The sequence below is a fragment of the Pollachius pollachius genome (genome assembly GCF_949987615.1).
Source record: "Pollachius pollachius genome assembly, chromosome: 3".
Classification (NCBI taxonomy): Eukaryota; Metazoa; Chordata; class Actinopteri; order Gadiformes; family Gadidae; genus Pollachius; species Pollachius pollachius.
In genome coordinates this window covers 39,789,835-39,810,486 of record NC_136936.1, presented here as the reverse complement: position 1 = coordinate 39,810,486, position 20,652 = coordinate 39,789,835, and the positions used below count along the sequence as shown (strand labels likewise).

The 20,652-nt window shown below is 46.9% G+C and overlaps 2 protein-coding genes across 9 annotated transcripts in view; both read left to right on the top strand.

Annotated features, from left to right (window-relative positions):
• The window catches only part of LOC307072599 (mitogen-activated protein kinase kinase kinase kinase 4-like), a 43,289-nt gene extending 32,069 nt beyond the window's left edge, over positions 1-11,220 (top strand). For 4 of the 8 annotated variants that reach the window (XM_079731965.1, XM_079731961.1, XM_079731964.1 and 1 more), the window contains 13 exons: positions 92-174; positions 1,215-1,393; positions 1,742-1,856; positions 3,036-3,359; positions 5,127-5,241; positions 5,476-5,664; positions 6,338-6,481; positions 7,558-7,692; positions 8,421-8,521; positions 8,701-8,850; positions 9,128-9,287; positions 9,659-9,798; positions 10,080-11,220. In XM_079731965.1, the coding sequence (XP_079588091.1) occupies positions 92-174; positions 1,215-1,393; positions 1,742-1,856; positions 3,036-3,359; positions 5,127-5,241; positions 5,476-5,664; positions 6,338-6,481; positions 7,558-7,692; positions 8,421-8,521; positions 8,701-8,850; positions 9,128-9,287; positions 9,659-9,798; positions 10,080-10,163 (1,919 nt within the window). In that variant the 3' untranslated portion in view covers positions 10,164-11,220. The remainder of the gene's footprint in view (positions 1-91; positions 175-1,214; positions 1,394-1,741; positions 1,857-3,035; positions 3,360-5,126; positions 5,242-5,475; positions 5,665-6,337; positions 6,482-7,557; positions 7,693-8,420; positions 8,522-8,700; positions 8,851-9,127; positions 9,288-9,658; positions 9,799-10,079) is intronic. The other 4 variants (XM_079731967.1, XM_079731966.1, XM_079731963.1 and 1 more) reach the window with 2 other exon arrangements.
• A 3,619-nt stretch (positions 11,221-14,839) lies between these two features.
• Positions 14,840-19,763, top strand: LOC307073677 (interleukin-1 receptor type 2-like; the record flags this gene model as incomplete). Its single annotated transcript, XM_079733587.1, has 10 exons — positions 14,840-14,908; positions 15,998-16,082; positions 16,507-16,765; positions 16,984-17,155; positions 17,529-17,694; positions 17,938-18,039; positions 18,360-18,419; positions 18,674-18,809; positions 19,069-19,217; positions 19,495-19,763. The coding sequence occupies 10 exons, from the start codon at positions 14,840-14,842 to the stop codon at positions 19,632-19,634; spliced, it is 1,338 nt and encodes a 445-aa protein (XP_079589713.1). The 3' UTR covers positions 19,635-19,763.
• Between the last annotated feature and the right edge of the window lie 889 nt (positions 19,764-20,652).

The following is a 20,652-nucleotide window of genomic DNA, read 5'->3' as shown; positions in this document are numbered from 1 at the left end:
ACACACACACACACACACACACACACAGTGTGCCTAGTGTCATATCATGTTTAGTGCTGTGTTCCTGACCCGTGTTTCTTCCTCCCTCCAGCCTCCTCCAAGTCAGAGGGTTCCCCCCTCCAGAAGCCCCCCGCTGAGGAGAAGAGAGAGCAGGGCAGACCCTCCCGTACTGCGGTGAGGGCCGCTCAGGCCGTGACCACTAGATGGTGGTCCACTAGCTCTACTAGTCCTCCCCATTCGCCTCCTTCTACACCTTCTGCTACTCTACTACTTCTAATAGTTTTACTTCTAGTACTTTCACTGGTTGTCCTCCTTGTTCTCGTTCTCTTGTTCTACTAGTTGTACTGGTTCTAGTTGCACTCCTACTAGTGGCAGGGGAAGACTGGCTGTAGTCGAGCTGGTGTGCGTGTGTGTGTGTGTGTGCTGCATCGGACCCGAGAGTTGTGTCAAGTTGAGAGAGACTTGGCTAAGGGTTAGCTTATGCTAATGGTTGGCTTAGTTTTGGCTTGTTGACTAAATTATTAGATCATTTGAATGGTTGGCTAATACCAGTGTTCGACCTGTGCTATTGTTTGGCTAATGCTGGCTCTGTGATGCTTGGTACGAGTGATTGAAGAAGTGGCTTCCGGGGTCCGTGAGAAGAGCTTGTAGTAATTGAGTGGGTTGCAATCAAGCCTGGATTGTCTGTGTGTATGTGTTTGTATATGTTGTTTTTCATGTGTGTCTGATACAAAATGTGCTGGATGGTTTGAATTGCGTCTTGTGATCATCTTACCCCTCATGCCAGCCCAAAGCACGCAGTGGTCTGCTTTATCAAACGCTTCCTGGTCTACAGTCCATGGCTTCAGTCTGCTGGACTAACCATACTCTAACTGTAACTCTCTCCATCGCCTATACCTATTCTGAAATTAAGCCTATTTTCCTCTCTCTCTAACACGTCTCTCTCCTGTTTCCAGCGCCTGGCTCGCCCAGCACGCCGTCTGACGCTGACTAATCTATTTCCTGTTACATCCTCTAACCACCTCTTCTCCGCTCACAACGCTGGCTTTTCATTGGCTGGCTGCCCTCTCTGACGAACATCTCCCCTCCGGCGGCCTTCCCGTTCCCTGCTCCCGTAGAGCGGTTTTTAATGCCGCTCGCGTGTTTCGCCGACACAGCCGCCGACCCCGGACCTGAGTTTGACCTGTGACCTTTGACCCCCCCTCCTTCGGCAGGACCTGACCGCGCTGGCCAAGGAGCTGCGGGCGGTGGAGGAGGTGTCCCCGCCCCACAAAGTGACCGAGTACTCCTCGTCCAGCGAGGAGTCGGGCACCACCGACGAGGATGACGATGAGGAGGTGGACCAGGACGGAGGGGAGGAGTCCACCTCGGGACCGGAGGACCCACGGGCCGGGTACCATCTTACCTATTACCGTCCGACCTTTGACCTCTCGCCCTCGTTCTGAAGCCTTTGCACTCTACTACCTTTAACCCCTGAATACTTGCCCTGAATAATCTCGACACTTAGTACTCTGAATAAGTGTTGTAAATTAGCTTTTGCCCAAAAACACTATGATGCAAACATCAGGTGACTGTCTGAAGCTCACCTATTGTTCTGTATCCGTCCCTATTCAAATATACCTTTAATAATAATGTACCTGAATTAGTAAATCCCTTTGGATTAAAAGTGTCAGCTAAATGACTCAATAGCACAGAGACATTTAAGGTGACAAAGTCATCCCCCCACCCCTCCCTCTGCCAGCTCGTCCCGGGTGAGTAACGGGGAGACCGCATCGGCGAAGACCATGGTTGTCCAGGACGACGGTGATGACGCCGGCTCCACGCCGTGTAGAGACCGTACCCTGATGGTCAGACAGGTAGCACGCACGCACGCACACACGCACGCACACACCCAACACGTGCTCCCACAACCCCCGCATTTAAGCATCCATTCATTTGTTAAGTTCATTTTTCATTTTCAGTATTAAGTTTGTGTGTTTGTTTGTGTTCTTCAGTCTGTTTTGTCGACCTCTGTGTTTGACTTTGTTTTACGTTGTCTTTCGGGTCAGCCTTCAGGTTTAGAGAGATAGAGAAAGAATGATAGAAAGGCAGATAGAGATGGAGTGATATAAAGAGATTGAGTGATAGCGAGAGAGAAAGAGAGAGAGAGTGATCAGAAATTGCATCCAATGCAGAGGTAGGCGCAGTTAATGTTTTTGTTTACAAAAGTAATCAATACATTTTTACAGTGTCACAGTAATAATACAGGCTAAAACACTGACATTATTGTGAAAATCAATTGAATATCTATTGCAGGGTTTATTTTTCCTATTGTACTTTATCACTATTGCAATTGGCCGTCGAGTCAGGCCTCCCACTACCGAAGGCAACATTCTGTGAATTGTACAATAAAAATTATAAAATAAGTTGATGATAATGTTATGTACAATAGGCTTTATTATTAATTTATGATAAAAGCTAACTAGACATTTGGCAGTATTATATGATACAATGCCACAAGGGGACTCACATTTCTGATGATGGATTTCTCCTCTTCTTAATTTTGAGTAAAACTAGTCATTGAAATTGTGATTACAATTAAAAATTGTATGTGTAAATGTACTGTTAACAACCTTAAATTAAACCTTTAGTGATTATCTGTACTTACTAACTTTTTAATGTCCTACTTGTAGCATAGCAACATTAGCCCTTCTAGTCACATTAGCCCTGCTAGCCTAATTAGCCCTGTTAGCCGCAACATCCCTGTTAGCCATATGAACCCTGTTAGCCACATGAGTCCTGTTAGCAATAGCCATGCTTTTCACATTAGCCCTGCTGGCCAAATTAGCAATGCTAGCCTAGTTAGCGCTGGTAGCCGCTTTAGCCATGGCTGCCTCATGAGCAATGGTAGCTACATAACCCATGGCAGCCATGGAAGCCTAATGAGCCATGGTAGCCGCCTCAGCATCCCGCTTCCTCTAGCAAACACCTTCCCCTGTCCTAAAGTAGTGAGACAAGCAGCTCCACCCAACCTCCACCCCTCTGTCTACTTCCAGAGCCCAGCGTCGTCCATGGGGTCAGGGCTGGTGCACAACCACCACGCCCTGCTCCCCGGTTTCTCCCCAGGGTCCGGCAGCCCCCACACGCCCAGCCCCCACCCCCACCCACACCCCCACCCACACCCACACCAACACCACCCGGAACGCAACGGCTTCGGCGGCCGCATCCACCTCCTCCCAGATCTGATTCAGCAGAGCCACCACCCCTCCTCCCCTGCCTCCTCCACCTCCTCGCCCGTCTCCTCCCCCCCCTCCAGCCTGGGCAGCCCCTGCCCCGTCTCCCCCCACATCCCCCTGGACCAGCTGGCCATCTTTCTGGAGGTACGTTGCCCCAGCCGGTACCCTGCCGTCCCTCTCTCCTGACCTAACACCACTCCTCGTGCCCTCCGACCTAACCCGGCAGAGGACTGCTCACTCACGCCGACCTCTGCCGGTCGGCTGTCTGAACTGCACTGTTGAGCTTGAATTATAATAACATGGGCTTCAGATAATCATGGCTGACCGAACCGAACTCTGTTTATCCGTCCGTTCCTTCACTGCGACATCCTCCTCCTAACCAATCAGAACTACGCGCGAACGGCTCTTTGTCTGAGCTCTTTCACGAAGACTACATCATCTTAGGATGCCGTCTTCAAAGAGTCAGGGTCTTGTTCTCCCCTGTGTCGCTTACAGTGCCCTCTACTGGCCGTTTCGGTTTTTCTCTTCCTCCTCTGCCTCAATCTTCAAGGAGATGGTGGTGTTGGTTTCGGTGGACATATTAAAAGGCCATATTAAATCTTGTAGACAACTATATATGTATGTTTTAATTCCACTATGGCATTCATGGTGGTGCTCTGCTAAACATTGTCCCTTTTCGTATACGAGACACAACCTTGATGATGTCTAGCTAGCAACCTAAGGGTGGCAGCCCGTGGTTGAGCTCAAAGGGTTCCCGAGGTAGGGCAGCTGTAAGTATGTTCCTGGTGGAAAGACAACCATACTTTTGACCACTTACCTAAATTCTTCGTTTTTACCCACCACCGTTTTCCTTGGTTTCTCCCACCACTCTGGGTATTTCTATATATTTATTTATAATTTATTCTATGCATGTATTTACTCACCTTTTTTCTGAGCCTCACTGCATGACATTCCATCCTGTGTTTGTCATTCCACCGCCTTGTCGAGTTCTTCATTCACGTTGCTGTACAACCCATAATAATGTCCCATAATAACATGCTATAATAATGGGGAGTTAGGGTAAAAGGGCACCAGTAGGGCTCCCCCTGCTGGTGGTCTCCAAACTCTTGGGTGAAATGCATTGATTTTCCCCATTGACTTGTGCATATTTTATTATAGGCTGTATTGTCAAACAAATGTCTTAATTTCTATTTCTATTTAAAAGGTTTATCTTTTGTTGATTGCGAAAATGTTTCTTAACAGACGTTTTGTCATGTTTTTTACAGAAGCTCATAAGTTAAAGTATCTATTCGTTGTCAAAATGCCGTCAATGGGAAATTCAAAGCATTACTCGCTCAGCGTTGAAATTTTACCACTAGATGGCGTAGATTTTACTTTCCCTCCACTATATCTCTCTATGCTTCGATTCTGTGGGTTAAGGTTATAATGGTTAGTGTTAGGTGTTTGTGTTATTAATGTAAGCATTGGGGTTTGTCTTCGGGTTAATTTTGGGGTTAGAACTAGGGCTTATTATTATTAGTGTAATTAGGGACAGGGTTATTAGGGTTAGCTTCAGTGTTGGTGTTCACGGTCTGAATGTGTTTCATCATCGTGTGCAGAGCCAGTCCAACAGCAGGGTTAGTGTAGTGGAATAGTGTAGTATTATGTGTGAGTTAGAGCCAGTCTTACAGCAGGGTTAGGGTAGTGGGTTAGTGTAGTATTATGTGTGAGTTAGAGCCAGTCTTACAGCAGGGTTAGGGTAGTGGGTTAGTGTAGTACTATGTGTGAGTTAGAGCCAGTCTTACAGCAGGGTTAGGGTAGTGGGTTAGTGTAGTACTATGTGTGAGTTAGAGCCAGTCTTACAGCAGGGTTAGGGTAGTGGGTTAGTGTAGTACTATGTGTGCGCTCTGACTGTGTTCCCACCGTGTGCAGAGCCAGTCCAACAGCAGCACGATGCAGAAACACAAGTCCTCCTCCTCCTTCACGCCGTTCATCGACCCCCGCCTCCTCCAGGTCTCGCCCTCCGCTGGGGCACTCAACAATGTTGGTAAGGCCCGCCCACTTTCACCCTAGGGCATTCTGGGAAACTCACTCAGGCATGACATTAAATCAAACTTGATTGACAGCAGGTCCGTTTTAGAGCGACCAAGTTCAGAGCAAGGACATGACAACGAAACAAAATAATGACATATCTAAATATAAACATAAAAAATGTGTGTTGTGACCCATGACCCTGACCTCTCCTCGTCCCCCTCCTCCACCTCCTCCTCCCCTACCTAAGGCCTGCCCTTTGACCCTTTAGGCTACGCTAACGACGCCCGGCTAGCGGAGGCGCTGCGGCTCGACCCCTCCCGGAAGGGCTCGGTGGTCAACGTCAACCCCGTCAACACGCGCCCCCACAGCGACACGCCCGAGATCCGCAAGTACAAGAAGAGGTTCAACTCCGAGATCCTGTGTGCTGCCCTCTGGGGTGAGGACAGCTCGTAACCTTTGAACCTTTGAACTTTTTTACCTTTGAACCTTTGAACCAGGCGCCTTCAAAGATAGATTAATGATGAGGTGATGTAGATCACAGGTTACAGATACAGAGGTTTGAGGGTTAGTGATTAGTTGGTGTATAGATTACCGATTTATAAAGGGGTATATATTATAGGACACAGACTAGCTGGTGAAGATTTTACGTTACATATTAAGTGGTGTAGATAATAGTTTACAGATAAATTGGTGTATAGATGACAGATTATCGGTAAAGTGGTGTAGATAACGTATTATAGATTAGGTGGTGTTTATTATAGGTAACAGATTAGGCGGTGTATATTATACGTTACATATTGAGTGGTGTATATTATAGGTAACAGATTAGATGGTTTATATTATAGGTTACAGATCTGGCGGTGTATATTATAGGTAACAGATTAGATGGTGTATATTATAGGTTACAGATCAGGTGGTGTAGACTCCAGCTTCCACTAAGTATGTGGGTAAACGATATATTGTCCCAGACAACCAGGGTGTGTTATCCATTCTCGACGATGTGGTACAGATTGGAGTATTTTTCACGTGTTGTGCCGTAGGTGGGTGACCGGTGGCGTGTGATGGGTACCAGATTATGGATGATGGATTGCATACGTTGTGTGTGGTAGGAGTGAACCTACTGGTGGGGACGGAGAGCGGGCTGATGCTGCTGGACCGCAGCGGCCAGGGGAAGGTCTACCCCCTCATCAACCGCCGGCGCTTCCAGCAGATGGACGTCCTGGAGGGACTCAACGTACTCGTCACCATCTCAGGTACAGAGGGAGAGAGGGAGAGAGGGAGGGAGGGAGGGAGAGAGAGGGATAGGGAGAGGGAGAGAGAGATGGACACAGAGAGATGGACACAGAGAGATGGACACAGAGAGATGGGCACAGAGAGAAGGACACAGAAAAGGCGACTTTCACTTCTGCTTATCAGAGTAACAAAATCTTTGTTGGAAAGTGTGAATATGCCTTACTTCTCCTATACCCTGCCTCCAGAACACACGTGCTTGCTTGTGTGGGTTGTGTGGTCAGCCTCTGGTTGGCTAACTGAAGCAGACGTTAGCTAAGAGCCTGGCGTGTTTGCAGCATGTTGTCCCGACACACTAAATCTTTCCATGATAGGTGCGGTATTCAGTGGTAGCCATGCACGTCACGGATTATGGGGTTGATGTCGCACTTTGCCTGAAACAGTCTGAAACGCAATCTAAATACATGACAGGAAGTTCCCTTGATCAGACAGGAAGTACCCATGCTCAGACAAGAAGTCAACCATGTCTTCAGCTCAAGGGTAACACCGCAGTGGAGAGAGGATGGAATCACGCTCTATATTTGAATTAGGAATAATATGCAAATTTCACTTCCAAAAATTATCAATTCACCTCAGCTTGATCAATATGCTGGAATGGGACGTTGTGGAACTGCCTGAAAATATCCAACAGGCGTTGTTCCGGTTGAGTCATTTCCGATCCGATCTGGTTCACACACAAGAAACATGTTACACTCACCAACACGTCATATGGGTTGTAACATGTGCTGTCAACTGCGTGGTTTCTAAATGCACTTAATTACATCATCATGTATTTACCAACACTGCACTTGAGACTCCAATATGGGGGGAACAATTGATCTTGGTTTCAACCGCTTATTGTTGCATAAAAGATAGGAGTTAAATATTAAGCATAATAATGCATTTAATCTATGGAGCACCTTTCTAAAGACACTTAAACAAGACATAAAATACAGGAGTTGTGTCCAAGATTTATAAGCCAGAGCAGCATCCTCTCCGTCTCTCTCTACCTCTCGTGTCACTGTGTCATTGTGGTCCCTGGCTTCTCTCTGGCCCTCAGGCAAGAAGAACAAGCTGCGTGTGTACTACCTGTCGTGGCTCCGGAACAAGATCCTGCACAACGACCCCGAGGTGGAGAAGAAGCAGGGCTGGACCACCGTCGGGGACCTGGAGGGGGCCGTGCACTATAAAGTCGGTACGTAACACAGGGACGGGGGGTTCCCTTGGGTGGAGGAGGACGCCAACACTGCCAGGGTTAGGGGTTCTATTCCCTGTGTAGAGCAAGGCACTAACACTGCCTCGGTTAGGGGTTCTGTCACAATCCGTTGGCCCTAATTATAGCTGGAAATGCCCCAGTTTAGTAAGGCGACCTCTTAACGTGGACAGGGCACAGAGTGTTACTGTTCATAAATATACTTCCTGTTGGAAACCACGCACCACTGGTGGCTGCGGAAGTCCGCCTCCTCTGTAGAAACGGGATCGATTCCGGCTCATTCTGATCAATTCATCATAAGTTACGGGACTTCGCAGACTTTCTTAAAATGTCCAACTGCAGATGTTCCGGTTTAGTCATTAGCCTCCCACGTGATACAGCTTGAGTTTGACCCTTTATTATGTACGGTTAACCTATCTTTTATGCACATTTAATCATTTCAACAATCAACCGTTTCAATCCCCATGGTTGTGTTTTAATTGATTTACTCGGTCACTTGGCCGACACTTTCATCAAACTCTACCCTAGCTCCTTCTACTAGCCTTTTCTGCCTACATATCACATGAGTATGATCATCCACATTTAGAAGTACATCAACGCATCATGTAGTACATCAACACCAATCACAGTGAATAGCAGAACCCCAACAATGTTCTCAATCCTCTCTCTCTCTCTCTCTCTCTCTCTCTCCCCCCCCCGCCCCCTCACAGTGAAGTACGAGAGGATTAAGTTCTTGGTCCTGGCACTGAAGAACTCTGTGGAGGTGTACGCTTGGGCTCCCAAGCCCTACCACAAGTTCATGGCCTTCAAGGTAGGAACCTGGGGCCAGAGACCCCTCACCTCGGACACCTCATGAGGGAGTTAAAGACCATGGCTAGGATCTATTCCATTGGTAGCTCCATACCTAGAGCAAGGCACCAACACTGCCAGGGTTGGGAGTTCTGTTCCCTGTGTAGAGCAAGGCACTAACACTGCCGTCGGTCTCCCCAGTCTTTCGGGGACCTGGTCCACAAGCCCCTGCTGGTCGACCTCACGGTGGAGGAAGGTCAGAGGTTGAAGGTCATCTACGGCTCCTACTCAGGCTTCCACGCCGTCGACGTGGACTCTGGGGCCGTGTACGACATCTACCTCCCGACACACGTAAGACACTCACGCACACACATACGCACATGTGCATGCACACAAATGTAAGACACGCATATTCACAGACACACATGCACACACTTTCCCATTACAACACACACAGGCACACAATTTTCATGCCCCCCCCCCATACACACATTCCCACGTGGCTAAGAAACTGTATAGACACTCAGACACCCTTCTTCTACTACTACTGTAAGAACTAATAAGGTAGTAATAACGTGAGCCCTACCAGCGCTACCAGAGGGGCTGACCTGTGTGGCTCGCCCTCCAGATCCAGAGCAGCATCCAGTCCCACGCCATCATCATCCTGCCCAACACGGACGGCATCGAGCTGCTGGTGTGCTACGAGGACGAGGGCGTCTACGTCAACACCTACGGCCGCATCACCAAGGACGTGGTGCTGCAGTGGGGCGAGATGCCCACCTCCGTCGGTAGGGTCCCCCCCCCCCCCCCCCCCAGCGGCACGATCCCCCCTCTCCTCCTCCTGTTCTGTAACTCTCCTCGCCTCCGTTACATTATGGTCAGGGATGTTTGATATGCGAGATTTATTAACTATCCTCACTTTCTGTTTCTATCTCGCTCTCTCCCTCGATCCTTTTCTCTCGCTCGCTTTCTCTCTCTCTCTCTCTCTCTCGATCCCACTCTCTCTCTCTCTCGCTCTCTCGCTCTTTCCTCTCTCGCTCTCTCTCTCGCTCTCTCTCTCTTGCTCTCTCTCTCCTCTCGCTCTCTCGCTGTCGCTCTCTCCCTCTCTCTCTCGCGCTCTCTCTCTCCTCTCTCTCTCTCTCTCTCTCGCTCTCTCTAGCCTATATCCGCTCTAACCAGATCATGGGTTGGGGGGAGAAGGCGATAGAGATCCGCTCGGTGGAGACGGGTCACCTGGACGGGGTCTTCATGCACAAGAGGGCCCAGAGACTGAAGTTCCTCTGTGAGAGGAACGACAAGGTACACACATGTGCTCTCACACACGCTGCACACACACGCACGCACGCACGCACGCACGCGCGCACACACACACACGCACACACCACATACGCGCACGCACACACACACACACACACACACACACACACACACTCACACACTGAGGCCCTGTACTGAGCGGTAATTGCCTAGCCGTTACAGGCGGTTACCTCTGCCGATAGTAATCCTAGCCGATGGGTCCTTCAGCCCTGCAGCGGTGGTAATGTCCAGGATTAAGGCTGTGTTCTGTGTTCTGTGTGCAGGTGTTCTTTGCGTCTGTGCGCTCTGGCGGCTCCAGTCAGGTGTACTTCATGACCCTGGGACGCACAAACCTGCTCAGCTGGTAGGAGGCCCCGCCCCCTCCTGACCACGCCCCTTCCACCGCCACCAACACTGGATCCCACAGCCCAGCGTCTCCGGACACCCCGGGTACACAGATAAACAAACAAATGAACTAACAACCAACAGAAGGACGTCGTCCACAGGCTGGGGGGGTCGCCTGACCCCAAGGTGTGCAGCGTTTGGACCCCCCCCAGATATAGAGGAAGATAATAACCAACACTGACACGGAAGGAAAAAAAAGAATATTAAATGTGAACACTCAACAAGTTTTTTTTTTCCACTAGTTTGTTTTTATTTGCTTTTGCGGGAAGCGGGAGGGAAGGAGTGACAGCGTCGAGTTCCAATGGCAACGGGAGGAGGCTCGACAGCTCTTCAAAGTACCGTTACTATGACTGTCTTCTCCACCCCTGAAGCCCCGCCCAGTTTACTCCGTGAATTCACCCCCCCCTCTCCTCCTCCCGTATGGATGCGATTTGGGGGGCAGAGTCTGTATGTAAATGTATCTTATTTAGTTCCAATGACTGTTGACCTGATTGTCCGCGTGTTCACGGCGGCCAATCAGAGAAGGGGGGAGGGGAACCTTTGGCGAGCACGGGAGCCAATGAATGAGCTTGGGGGGGCCCCCAGGCTGTCACGGCGACAGCAGTGTAGGAGGGGCCCATTGAAGATTTACTGTAAGTGTGCTAGTATGTAAAGGGGACTAACTATGGGTATGTATGTGTGTTGTTGGGTATTGTGTCATACAGCTGTAGCCAATCAGCGTCCAGAAAGAAAACGGAGATGTTGAAAGTGGAGTGGAGAATAGTATTTTTTTGAATGATTATAATGGATATTATTCCCTGGAGATAAGTGTAACTATGTGGAGTTAAACATGTCTTTTACCTTGTTTTTAAAGATTTACACGATTTAAAACGCGGTCCACTGTTTGCTTGCTTTTCGCCCGGCGACCCGCAAACAAGGAGATGGTTTGAATGGAGAAGGCCTCTGTTGGTTGTGGGGACGCTGTGGGTACGTTGTGGGTACGTTGCATAAACTATAGTGTCTATGTGTAATAAAAGATCATTAAACCTATCCCTCTCTTCTCTCTTTTCAAAATGTCCGACCCCTTTCTGTCCTGCCCTTTCTACTGCGGCACCCGAATGCCACTTCTGAGATCCCAGAAGTCTTCTCTGCTCAGCTCTCTCTTTCTGAACAGAGATCGTAGGTGTGTATCAAAGCAACGTTTTTTTCACTAACTCAAGAAGGGACGTGTTTGAATTGAACCCGTGTTTAGCCAAAAGCTGTTTAACTAACAGATGTTTACAAGATGTTCCACATGTTTATTTAAGAGGAGCGGTCTGAAGGAGTGGTGTAGGGTTGTGATTCCTCAGCCATTCTCTCACTTTCTTTTCACCAACTGGTCTAGCACCGGAACTCACATGATGTCAATAAGTCATGACCTCAAAGCAATTTTTAGCTACCAATATTGCAGTAATCAACAATGCCATCATATAATGTTAAAAACACTGAGCAAACAAAAAGCTGCATGAATAAGGCCTAAATTCTATGAAATGGTAAGTCATTGAAACAAGAACATTGAAACATTAGTCATTGGCTTCTTTGTGTAGATACAATTTGGGAGTATGCTGTCATTACACTTAAAAATCCAGCAAATCTCTCAGTTGCTGGAGGAAGAACGCAGGCAGAACTGTGGAAACATGACACATGGAGATCAGTAAATGGCGCATGTTGTAAAAGGCAGGTTTTGCAAGGTGTGTTGTGTAACTTTGCGTCCGTACCTCACCATGTTTGATCCGGCTGGGTTGCGCCAGTCTTCAGGATGGCGTGTAACGCTGAACCTGATGTCGACAGAAAATGTACAGCCTCCAGCTGCTAGCTCCAAAGAGGATTTCAGTGTCCTCACAGAGATTTGACCGCCATTTCCAAAGCTGGAAGGTGGCACTAGTTAACAGAGATAGACCACTCCGATTGAAGGAAGATAGCAGTGCCCATGCTTCAATCAAGCAATGTTGTGATGAGCAATTTGTCTTGTTCTGAGCAGCATGTACATTGCAACGCCTCGCACAGCTACCTTACGAATAACCTATGACCTGCTTCGACCACCCCATCGGGTTGACTGACAGATTTTACTTACATAGGCACAATTCCTTTGGGTGGTGGTATTTATATTTATGTATGTATATATACTGTATAGTGTATACATTTCATGCATGGCTCCGGCTGTCTACCGGAAGTTACAGGGCAATCGAGTGAGCCAGCATCCTTACACCCATTATCTCATCCAATGGGAAGGGTACCGGGTGTGTTGGCTCTGCCCCCTGATCACCTGTTACCCCGAAGACACTCCTTAAGACAGCGGCTCATCTGACTGCCTTAAGGCACTACAGCAGAGGATGACAAACCTTGCTGTCATCTGGCATTTAACTAGCAAGCCTGCATCTGGGCCTCTCTTCTCGTCAACTCCAGGATGGCGGTTGCCGGTTTGGTCCAAGGTGACGGAATAACTCTATGTAAATCTATGAGCTAATCTGAGTCTTTCTCACTGTGGCCTGCAGGAAATCAATGGGAAGAGGTGTTGCCTCAATCATTGAATGGTCCCCTTATGATCAGATTGAACTGCTGTTCTATCTTTACAGAGTTCAGTTGAGGGTTGGCTTTTATCCGACTCCAAATGCCAACCCACTTGGGAGGGTGCAGGTCTGTGTGGCAGCCGGTTTGGTCACTGCGGCACTAGACAGTGCACCTGTCTTCCCTGGGTTGTGTCAGACCAGAACAGCAGGGGATTTCGGGGATTTCATCGCAGTCCGCCCAGGGAACAGGCTGACAGTCAGCTCTCCACGTACACCATGAACCATCCCCGCTGTTCCCTGGTGATGTGATGAACTAGTTCGACAGACCAGCTCAGATTCCTAATAGATTTTTAACTCAATGCTTCCTTTAGAGGGTTTAGTGTAGGGGTGTGTTTAATGGTAGGTGGAAACACTGATAGCATTAGTAACCTTTACCGTAGACTCAATGTTTTGGCAGATGCAACACATAACTATTCGCAAACACATGACATGGCTGACCCAATAAACAGTGTCTTTACATGGAGTGGGGGTGAGCAACACACCAGAGGGGACTTTAAGGGGAGAACATCTGTAGGAACGTACAGCTGATTGGTCAAGCTTCACATGTGCGAGGGAATGCTCATGCCTGTGTGGGTGTTTTCATGCACACCTGTGTGTGTGTATGCGTGTACACATGCGTGTGTGTGTGTGTGTGTGTGTATGTGTGTGTGTGTGTGTGTGTCTCTCTGAGTACATGTGTGTGCGTTTGTGAACACCACATGTGCCCGTGGTCTGCTTAGGTAAACCTAAATATCCGACTCTGACGTGAGCTATGGACACAGGACATCTGTTTACCACTTACAGGAAGACGAGGTGTAAACACTGATCTGTGAATCATTATCGTTTCTCTCCTCCAACAATCCCCAGCCATAAAAATGTCTAGCTTGTTGCAATCTCCATTTATCTTCTGTACTTACCTATACCCCCCACTTCTCCCCTCGCCCACCCACTTGAGACGCCAATCCTTCTAAAGAGGATAGAGACAGACTTCTGTTAACAAACATTCATGAAGTCATCACACAAATGAATGCGTAGGTTGGTAGTGAGGGGCAGCTCTTGAGGTGGTCTGTGCGGGTGTTGTCAGATCGCTGGGGTCTTTGACCTCAGAGTGTTGTCCCTCCACCACCTCCGCCTACGCTAGTGTCCACAGACCCTAGAGCAAGGCTGTGCTGGGTCCCAGCGGCAGGTCTTTACGCAGTCCCTGACCCTGCTGTTGAATCCAGATAAACAAGCATTTGTTACACACGCACAGACACTACTACACACAAACAAACTGTTCTCGAGTCTTGTGAAATCTGGAACTGGAGTCCCCCAAGGATAAGAAATGGTAAATAATAACAATCCTAAAAACTACTGATCACATGCTTATCTAGATGTGTTCTGTGTTGTAGCATTTCAACAGTTCAATGTTGATTACTTACAGTCATGACTGCTTTTATTACCTTTGAAGTAATTACCCGTAGATGTCATAACATGTGTATGTGTCTTACCTGTAGATGTATTAACCCCTAATCTTTAATTATCTTTAGATGTCATTACCTCTGATGTCATTAATAGTGTAGATTTCTTTACCTGTAGATATCATTACCCTATGACATCATAACCTGTAGATGTCCTTAACCCCCATGCTGGAAATATATGTAGATGGTCTAAACACTGTTGATATCATTACCTGTAGAATTCATTACCCCTATGACGTCATTACCTGTAGGTGTCATTACCCCTATCACGTCATTAGGTGTATATCATTAATTGTAGATGTCATTAGCTCTGAAGATGTTATTAATGTTATCATTACCTCTGGGGAGTTCATTACCATCCTAGAGCCCTTTCCTCTAAATTAAGGAATTGCAATATATTTGCATTATGTGTGTTTCTGTCTATAGTTGTTTTATTTGCCATTATTAAAACTGCGCTATGCTTCGCTATAGCACAAAACATATTACATTTCACTTCATAAAATTGGGAAACATGAGAATTTTTCTGTGTGGGGAGGGGAGGGAACCTTCAGAAGAGATACAGGTTCACCCTGCGTGGAGTGTCAGTCGCACCCGGAGACAGGACGTGACCACATGTTCCTCTTGACCCTCGCTCATCGTTCCCATCGTCCGTCCACTGCTGCCATGGTTACCTGTCAAACTGTAAGTAGGCTGATGATACCGACGCTTGATGTGTGTGTGTGTGTGTGATCATTTTTAAGTGGTCAAGATATCAACAAATAACACACGTAGATACTTATAATACTGTATGCAAAAAATCGGATGTGTGCAAAAAATGTTTTAAATTTAATTTATTTTTTGTTATTTATTTTTTTTTAATTTAATCAGATTCAATTAATTTTGAATCATTCAGAATGTCAGCCTGAGTGACAGTTTATGGTATGAATAATTAATTATTATCAAACCCCAACATGCTCTTGAGTTTTGATCATATGATCCTATAGGGGATTATGAGTCATGAGGCTCGTGATTGGCTAGTGGTTCCCTGTCTTTTTCTTGTGAGTGGGGATACCGTGGGTTGTTTGAGTCATCTCTCCAAGTCCTGGAGAGATTTTACAGGGACACTGTCCACTTTAAAAGGTCACAGTGTAGGCGGCTGATTCTGCAGGTCTAGCTGCAATCCGGAAAACAGAAGTGAGAACTACGGAGAATCAAAACAAACAATAAGACCAGTGTAAAACGGCCTGCCAGACTGCTGTCCCTATAATTATCCTTTCAAAATCCATGATTATTTTAATACATTAAACATATAACATTTGCTGGAGGGTCAAACTGCACCATGTGTTTTTAAAATGTGGTCCTCTTGCCATCACAGTGGAATAGTTCTGCTCTAAGACCGAACTTCTCTTAGTGCCATACTTGTGACCTCTCACACACAATAGATTCACCAACGCCTAACCTAGTCCACTCTGCCGCCTGCATGGCGAGTGGTAAATGAGGGGAGGGGCCGGGATGTCCACACTTTATTACAGTTGATACCTATGATGTCACATGTTACTTATAGTTAGGGACTAAGAGTGTGTCATCCTCTCGGGTTCGCGTCTCACGTCAGCCAGCAGAAATGGTATCCAGTATTAACTGGTAGAAATATAGATGATAACATCTCTGATAAGAAGCAATGATAGTTACCTGGCACATGACGCATGTTTAACTCTGCAGTGGGCGCGTTATGGAATGTTTGTACACAGGTTGGTGGTTGTTGTTTATTGTTGTTTTGTTTTCCTGTTTCAGAATTTGTTGGTCCGCCTGGCGTTGATTGGGGCAGTGTTCTTCTTCTGGGGTGTTGAAGGAAAACTCCCTGACCTCCCAATGAGTGGCATGTATTTTATTTTACTGTTTAAGATTTTTTATTTGATGTTCATATTTATTCTGCTTTCTATTCTATTATCACAGATTATAACATAAACCATTTGTACCAGAATCAATAAAGAAATATGCAATTGAATCTGTGTTCAGATTCAAGATATAATACACATCTATAATATACATCTGCTTGTTCTTCTTGTTGTGGTCTTAAGGTGTGGAAGTGCTCATTGATTGAAATGGATGCGGATTGAACACAGGTTCAGGCTTGAGCTTTGACGGGAAACAGACTTAAATAATTCCAAGCTATGTGGAGAGCTTACTAACAAGGGTTCGGCAACTTAGTAGAAGTAAAAAAACAAGGAAGCTTAGAACAGTGTTCCAGAGGTCCTGAAAAAAGCCCATGAAACAATGAACTCTGACTTTTGAATCCCCAGACGGGTGTTACCGCTTGACGCCAGAGGTGCCGCTCTACAGGCGGGAGGGCGAGGCAGTGGTCCTGGCCTGGGGCTTCCTGGGCAGAGTCCTGCAGGTACGCAACTTTCCCTCGCTGAACTCCACCTACCTGATCACCAAGGGCAACGCAACGGGAAGTGTGGCCGAGGGGAGTGAGGGCCGTGTCCGGCAGAACGGCCGCAGGCTGTGGCTCCTCCCGTCACAGAGCTCAGACTCCGGAGAGTACACCTGCTACTACAGGTGAGACGCCTGGTTGGACTAGCTGCTTACGCGGACTAGCTATTTTATTCCACGACTTTAACTGCTTGCTCTGTAAATTGGACTTGTATGGTATCCGTCCCGTGCGTGGAATGTTTCTTTGTAACTTTGTCCTGTGTAGATAACGTGTATGAGACGATTTCAGGGGCACCAGTCGCAAATGGCACTAAAGAAACCTCGATCTCTCTCCATCTCCCCAGGACTCAGTCGGTGTGCGTGGCGGGGTCCATCTCTCTCAAGGTGTTCCCCGAGGACTCGGTGGACGTGAGTAAGCTGTTGTTCCCCCATCAGACCATCATGGGTCAGCCTGCCACCGTCTTCTGCCCTTCCATCAGCAGCTTCAAAACCATACAGCACGTTCAGTGGTTCAAGGTGAGGCAGTGTGTATTTTAGCTTGACAGTGCACGAGTGTCGTTTTATCGTGCACGTATGCACTTTGATAGTGCACCTGTGTAGGTGAATAGTGCTTGTGTGGAGTATGGTGGTGCGCCTGTGCAGTTTAATAGTGCATGTGTGTAGTTCGATCGTGCATGTGTGTCATTTGACAATGCACCTATATAGTTGAATAGTGCATTTTTGTAGTTTGATAGTGCACGTGTACTTGATAGAACCTCTAACCCTACCAGTGTTAGTGCCTTGCTCTACCCAATGAGCTAAACAGGGAATAGAACCTCCAACCCTGCCAGTGTTAGCGCTTTGCTCTACCCAGGGAATAGAACCCCTGACTGATCTCATTACTGTTCAGGGTTCCAGTGCCAGTGCCCAGCGTCTTGAGTCAGCCCCCCAAGGCAAGGACCTCCAACTACCGACTGTGGGGACATCTGAATTGGGCCTCTACACCTGCCTGCTCATGGTGCTCATCAACCAGTCCCAGTACACAGTGAGCAGGACCGTCCTGCTGCAGTCTGACGGTACTAACAACCAACAGCCACTAGGGGGAGTGGTTTACACATTTAAAAGGAAATTAGAGTTTTCCTTCAGCATATCAGATGATAATAAATGTATTATTATAACTTTAATAAATGTATTTATCATTTTTATTAAGACGAAAAATAAAATACAATTAAGTTATAATACAGTTCTAAGTATAAGTATAAGTGTGTGTGTGTGTGTGTGTGTGTGTGTGTGTGTGTGTGTGTGTGTGTGTATTCCAGATCCCCCGATCCTGCCTTCAAAGACAACCACTGACCTTTCGGTGACGTCTGCGACCTCTAACCCCAGCGTCCATCCCAAAGATAGAGAGACTACAGTTGACAGTGAGAGAGTGCACAACACAAACAAACTGTACAACTATGTCCTGTTTCTATCGAAAGTGGTTGAAATCCCAAGCACTGGCCAATTTCTAGCCAGGAGTTGCCGTCTTTGCCGTTATCTGTAGCATTCCCAGTCTGTACTTGCTGTGCGAACCACTGCCTAGTCACAAATTTGAAATTGTGGGTGGTGGTCTGTTGGGTATGGGTGGACGACAACATTTATGTCACGCTGACCACAGAAGACCCTCGCAGACATGTGTAGGAATCAGGCTTGAAGCAGCAGGCTATGGTCTCCATAGTAACCTATATGTTGTTTGTTCCAGGACGGCCTCCCCCTGTCATCTCAGCTCCAGTCAACGGAACTGTCTATCATACTAAACACGGTGAGAACGGACAGACAGGTAGACAGGCTGACAGGATGACAGACAGCCTCACAGCCTGACAGTCAGGCAGAGCAAGACAGACAGGCTGAGAGGGAGAAGACAGGGTGAGGGGGGGACAGATAGACTTGGCAGACTTACCGCAACATACCCTTCTTTTTTATTTTTTGATGTTACAGACAGACATATAGGTATATATACAGACAGACAGAAGGACAGACAGGGAATGCTATATTGTTCTGTAATTTGTTTTGCAGGCTCAGGACTTGAGTTGCGGTGTGAGGTGTGGGCTGGCTGTCAATCAACTGACTCAACTCTGGTCACATGGATGGTGGATGGCCAATCCGTTGACTCCTCCTACCTCAGTGGGCGGGCTCTGGAAGGTGGAAGGAGGTAAACATCATAGCTTTTTCTTAAACATCAACCTAAAAATGCATATCTGTTGTCCTTCACTTAAATAATTCCACATTCATTCTTATTATATTTTCCCCATTTACTTTAAAGACTTTATAGGTAACACTCTACAAACCTTATCACTCTCTATAAGCTTTACAACATCATCTTACCAGCTAGTATACATAGTTCTGTGTCTTCAAACAAACCGCCCTTTCTAACACCCCCAACCCCTACCCAATCCTCTCTCTGTTGCCAGGGTAACCCAGAGGATGACTGGCGAATGCCAGGTTGAGGTGAGGCTGGTCATCATCGCGCTTACAAACAGGGACATGGAGGCGGAGTTTAAATGTGTCACTCACAATGAAGGCGGGACACAGGAAGTAGTTGTGGAGCTGAGGCTGGAAGGTGAGACCTGTGTGTGAGTGATTTGTGTGAGTGTGTGTGTGTGTGTATGAGTGAGTGTGTGTGTGTCTGTGTGTGGGGGTCTTCCTGTCTGTCTGTCTGTCTGCCTGTACTGAGTTTATTACCGAATTAAACCTAACCTCCATCTGCCCCTTAATGATATATGTTGAAAAAAAGTACTTTGGATCTAAGATAATGCATAACACAATGTCACATGTCTACCTGTGTGTGTGTGTGTGTGTGTGTGTGTGTGTGTGTGTGTGTGTGTGTGTGTGTGCAGACGCCCCGTCCACCTGGCTAGTGGTAGGGTCAGTGATCGCCGGCTGCTTCCTCTCAGTCGTCTCTTTCTTCGTCTACTTCCTGTTGAAACCACAACGCAAGGCCGACTACTTTCTGACCCGACAGACAAGTGTCTGCTAACCACGCCCACAGAGACCACCTCCAACGAAGAGATTCAATTTGTGTTCGGATTCTACGGGAATTATCTGAACCGCAGGCTTGTTATTTATCATGCTCACAGAACACTGTTGAAACACAGCCCTATTATCACTCTGGTATAGACTTGAATTAACTCGTTATGTGATGTTTCAGAAATGATATAATTACAGCGCTAGCCCTACATTGTTGCTACAATTGTACAATATTCATACCTCAATACAAAAATACATCATTCTGCTGTATTTATTTTTGTTTGACTTGTTTTTACCTCTCTGGACTGTAGTCTTTAATAGTGTTACTGGTCATCAACAGTTGCTCTAATGGTCATGGCCACCATGTGTCATGCTCACCAATCGTTATGTTGGGTTTTCTTCCCCAAGGGAAATGGCAATAGTAATGTTTCAGATTTTTGATTTTGTCCATATACCCTCCTTCATCATATATTAAAATTATACCTTCATGGATTTAGTTGCACATACTTTTTTCATGGTCGAAGGCAGTTTCAATGTTTCAGAGTGACACAGTCAGGAAAATGTGTTTTAATTTACGAAGATCTATGTATTAGCAGAAGACATTCTTATGTCTAGTCCCCATATTTTGGGTACTTCTACGACGACACCAAATATAAGTTTGGCATAATGCCAAATTTGGTTTGATCGACTTGGTTTGATCCATCAATCTCCAATGGTTTGATTCACTGCCTCCCCCCCCCCCCCCCCCCCTGCAATTGTGTTAATTGCAGGGGGTTGTGTGTGTTGATGCTGAGCAAGGCTCACACACTACTAATATGCCCCTGAGAGATAGGGGTGTTTACACTGTTTGTGGGGATGCAGTGCTTTTCTTAGACTGTAGCCTGTATGTGGGGATGCTGAGCAGGGGTGACACACTACCAGTAGGCCCCTGTGAGGTGGGGCTGCATGTGTTAGTGTTAACCTTTGTTTGTTATGATACTATATATAATGACCACCAACATCCTCATCCGCCATTCAGGATTTAGTTG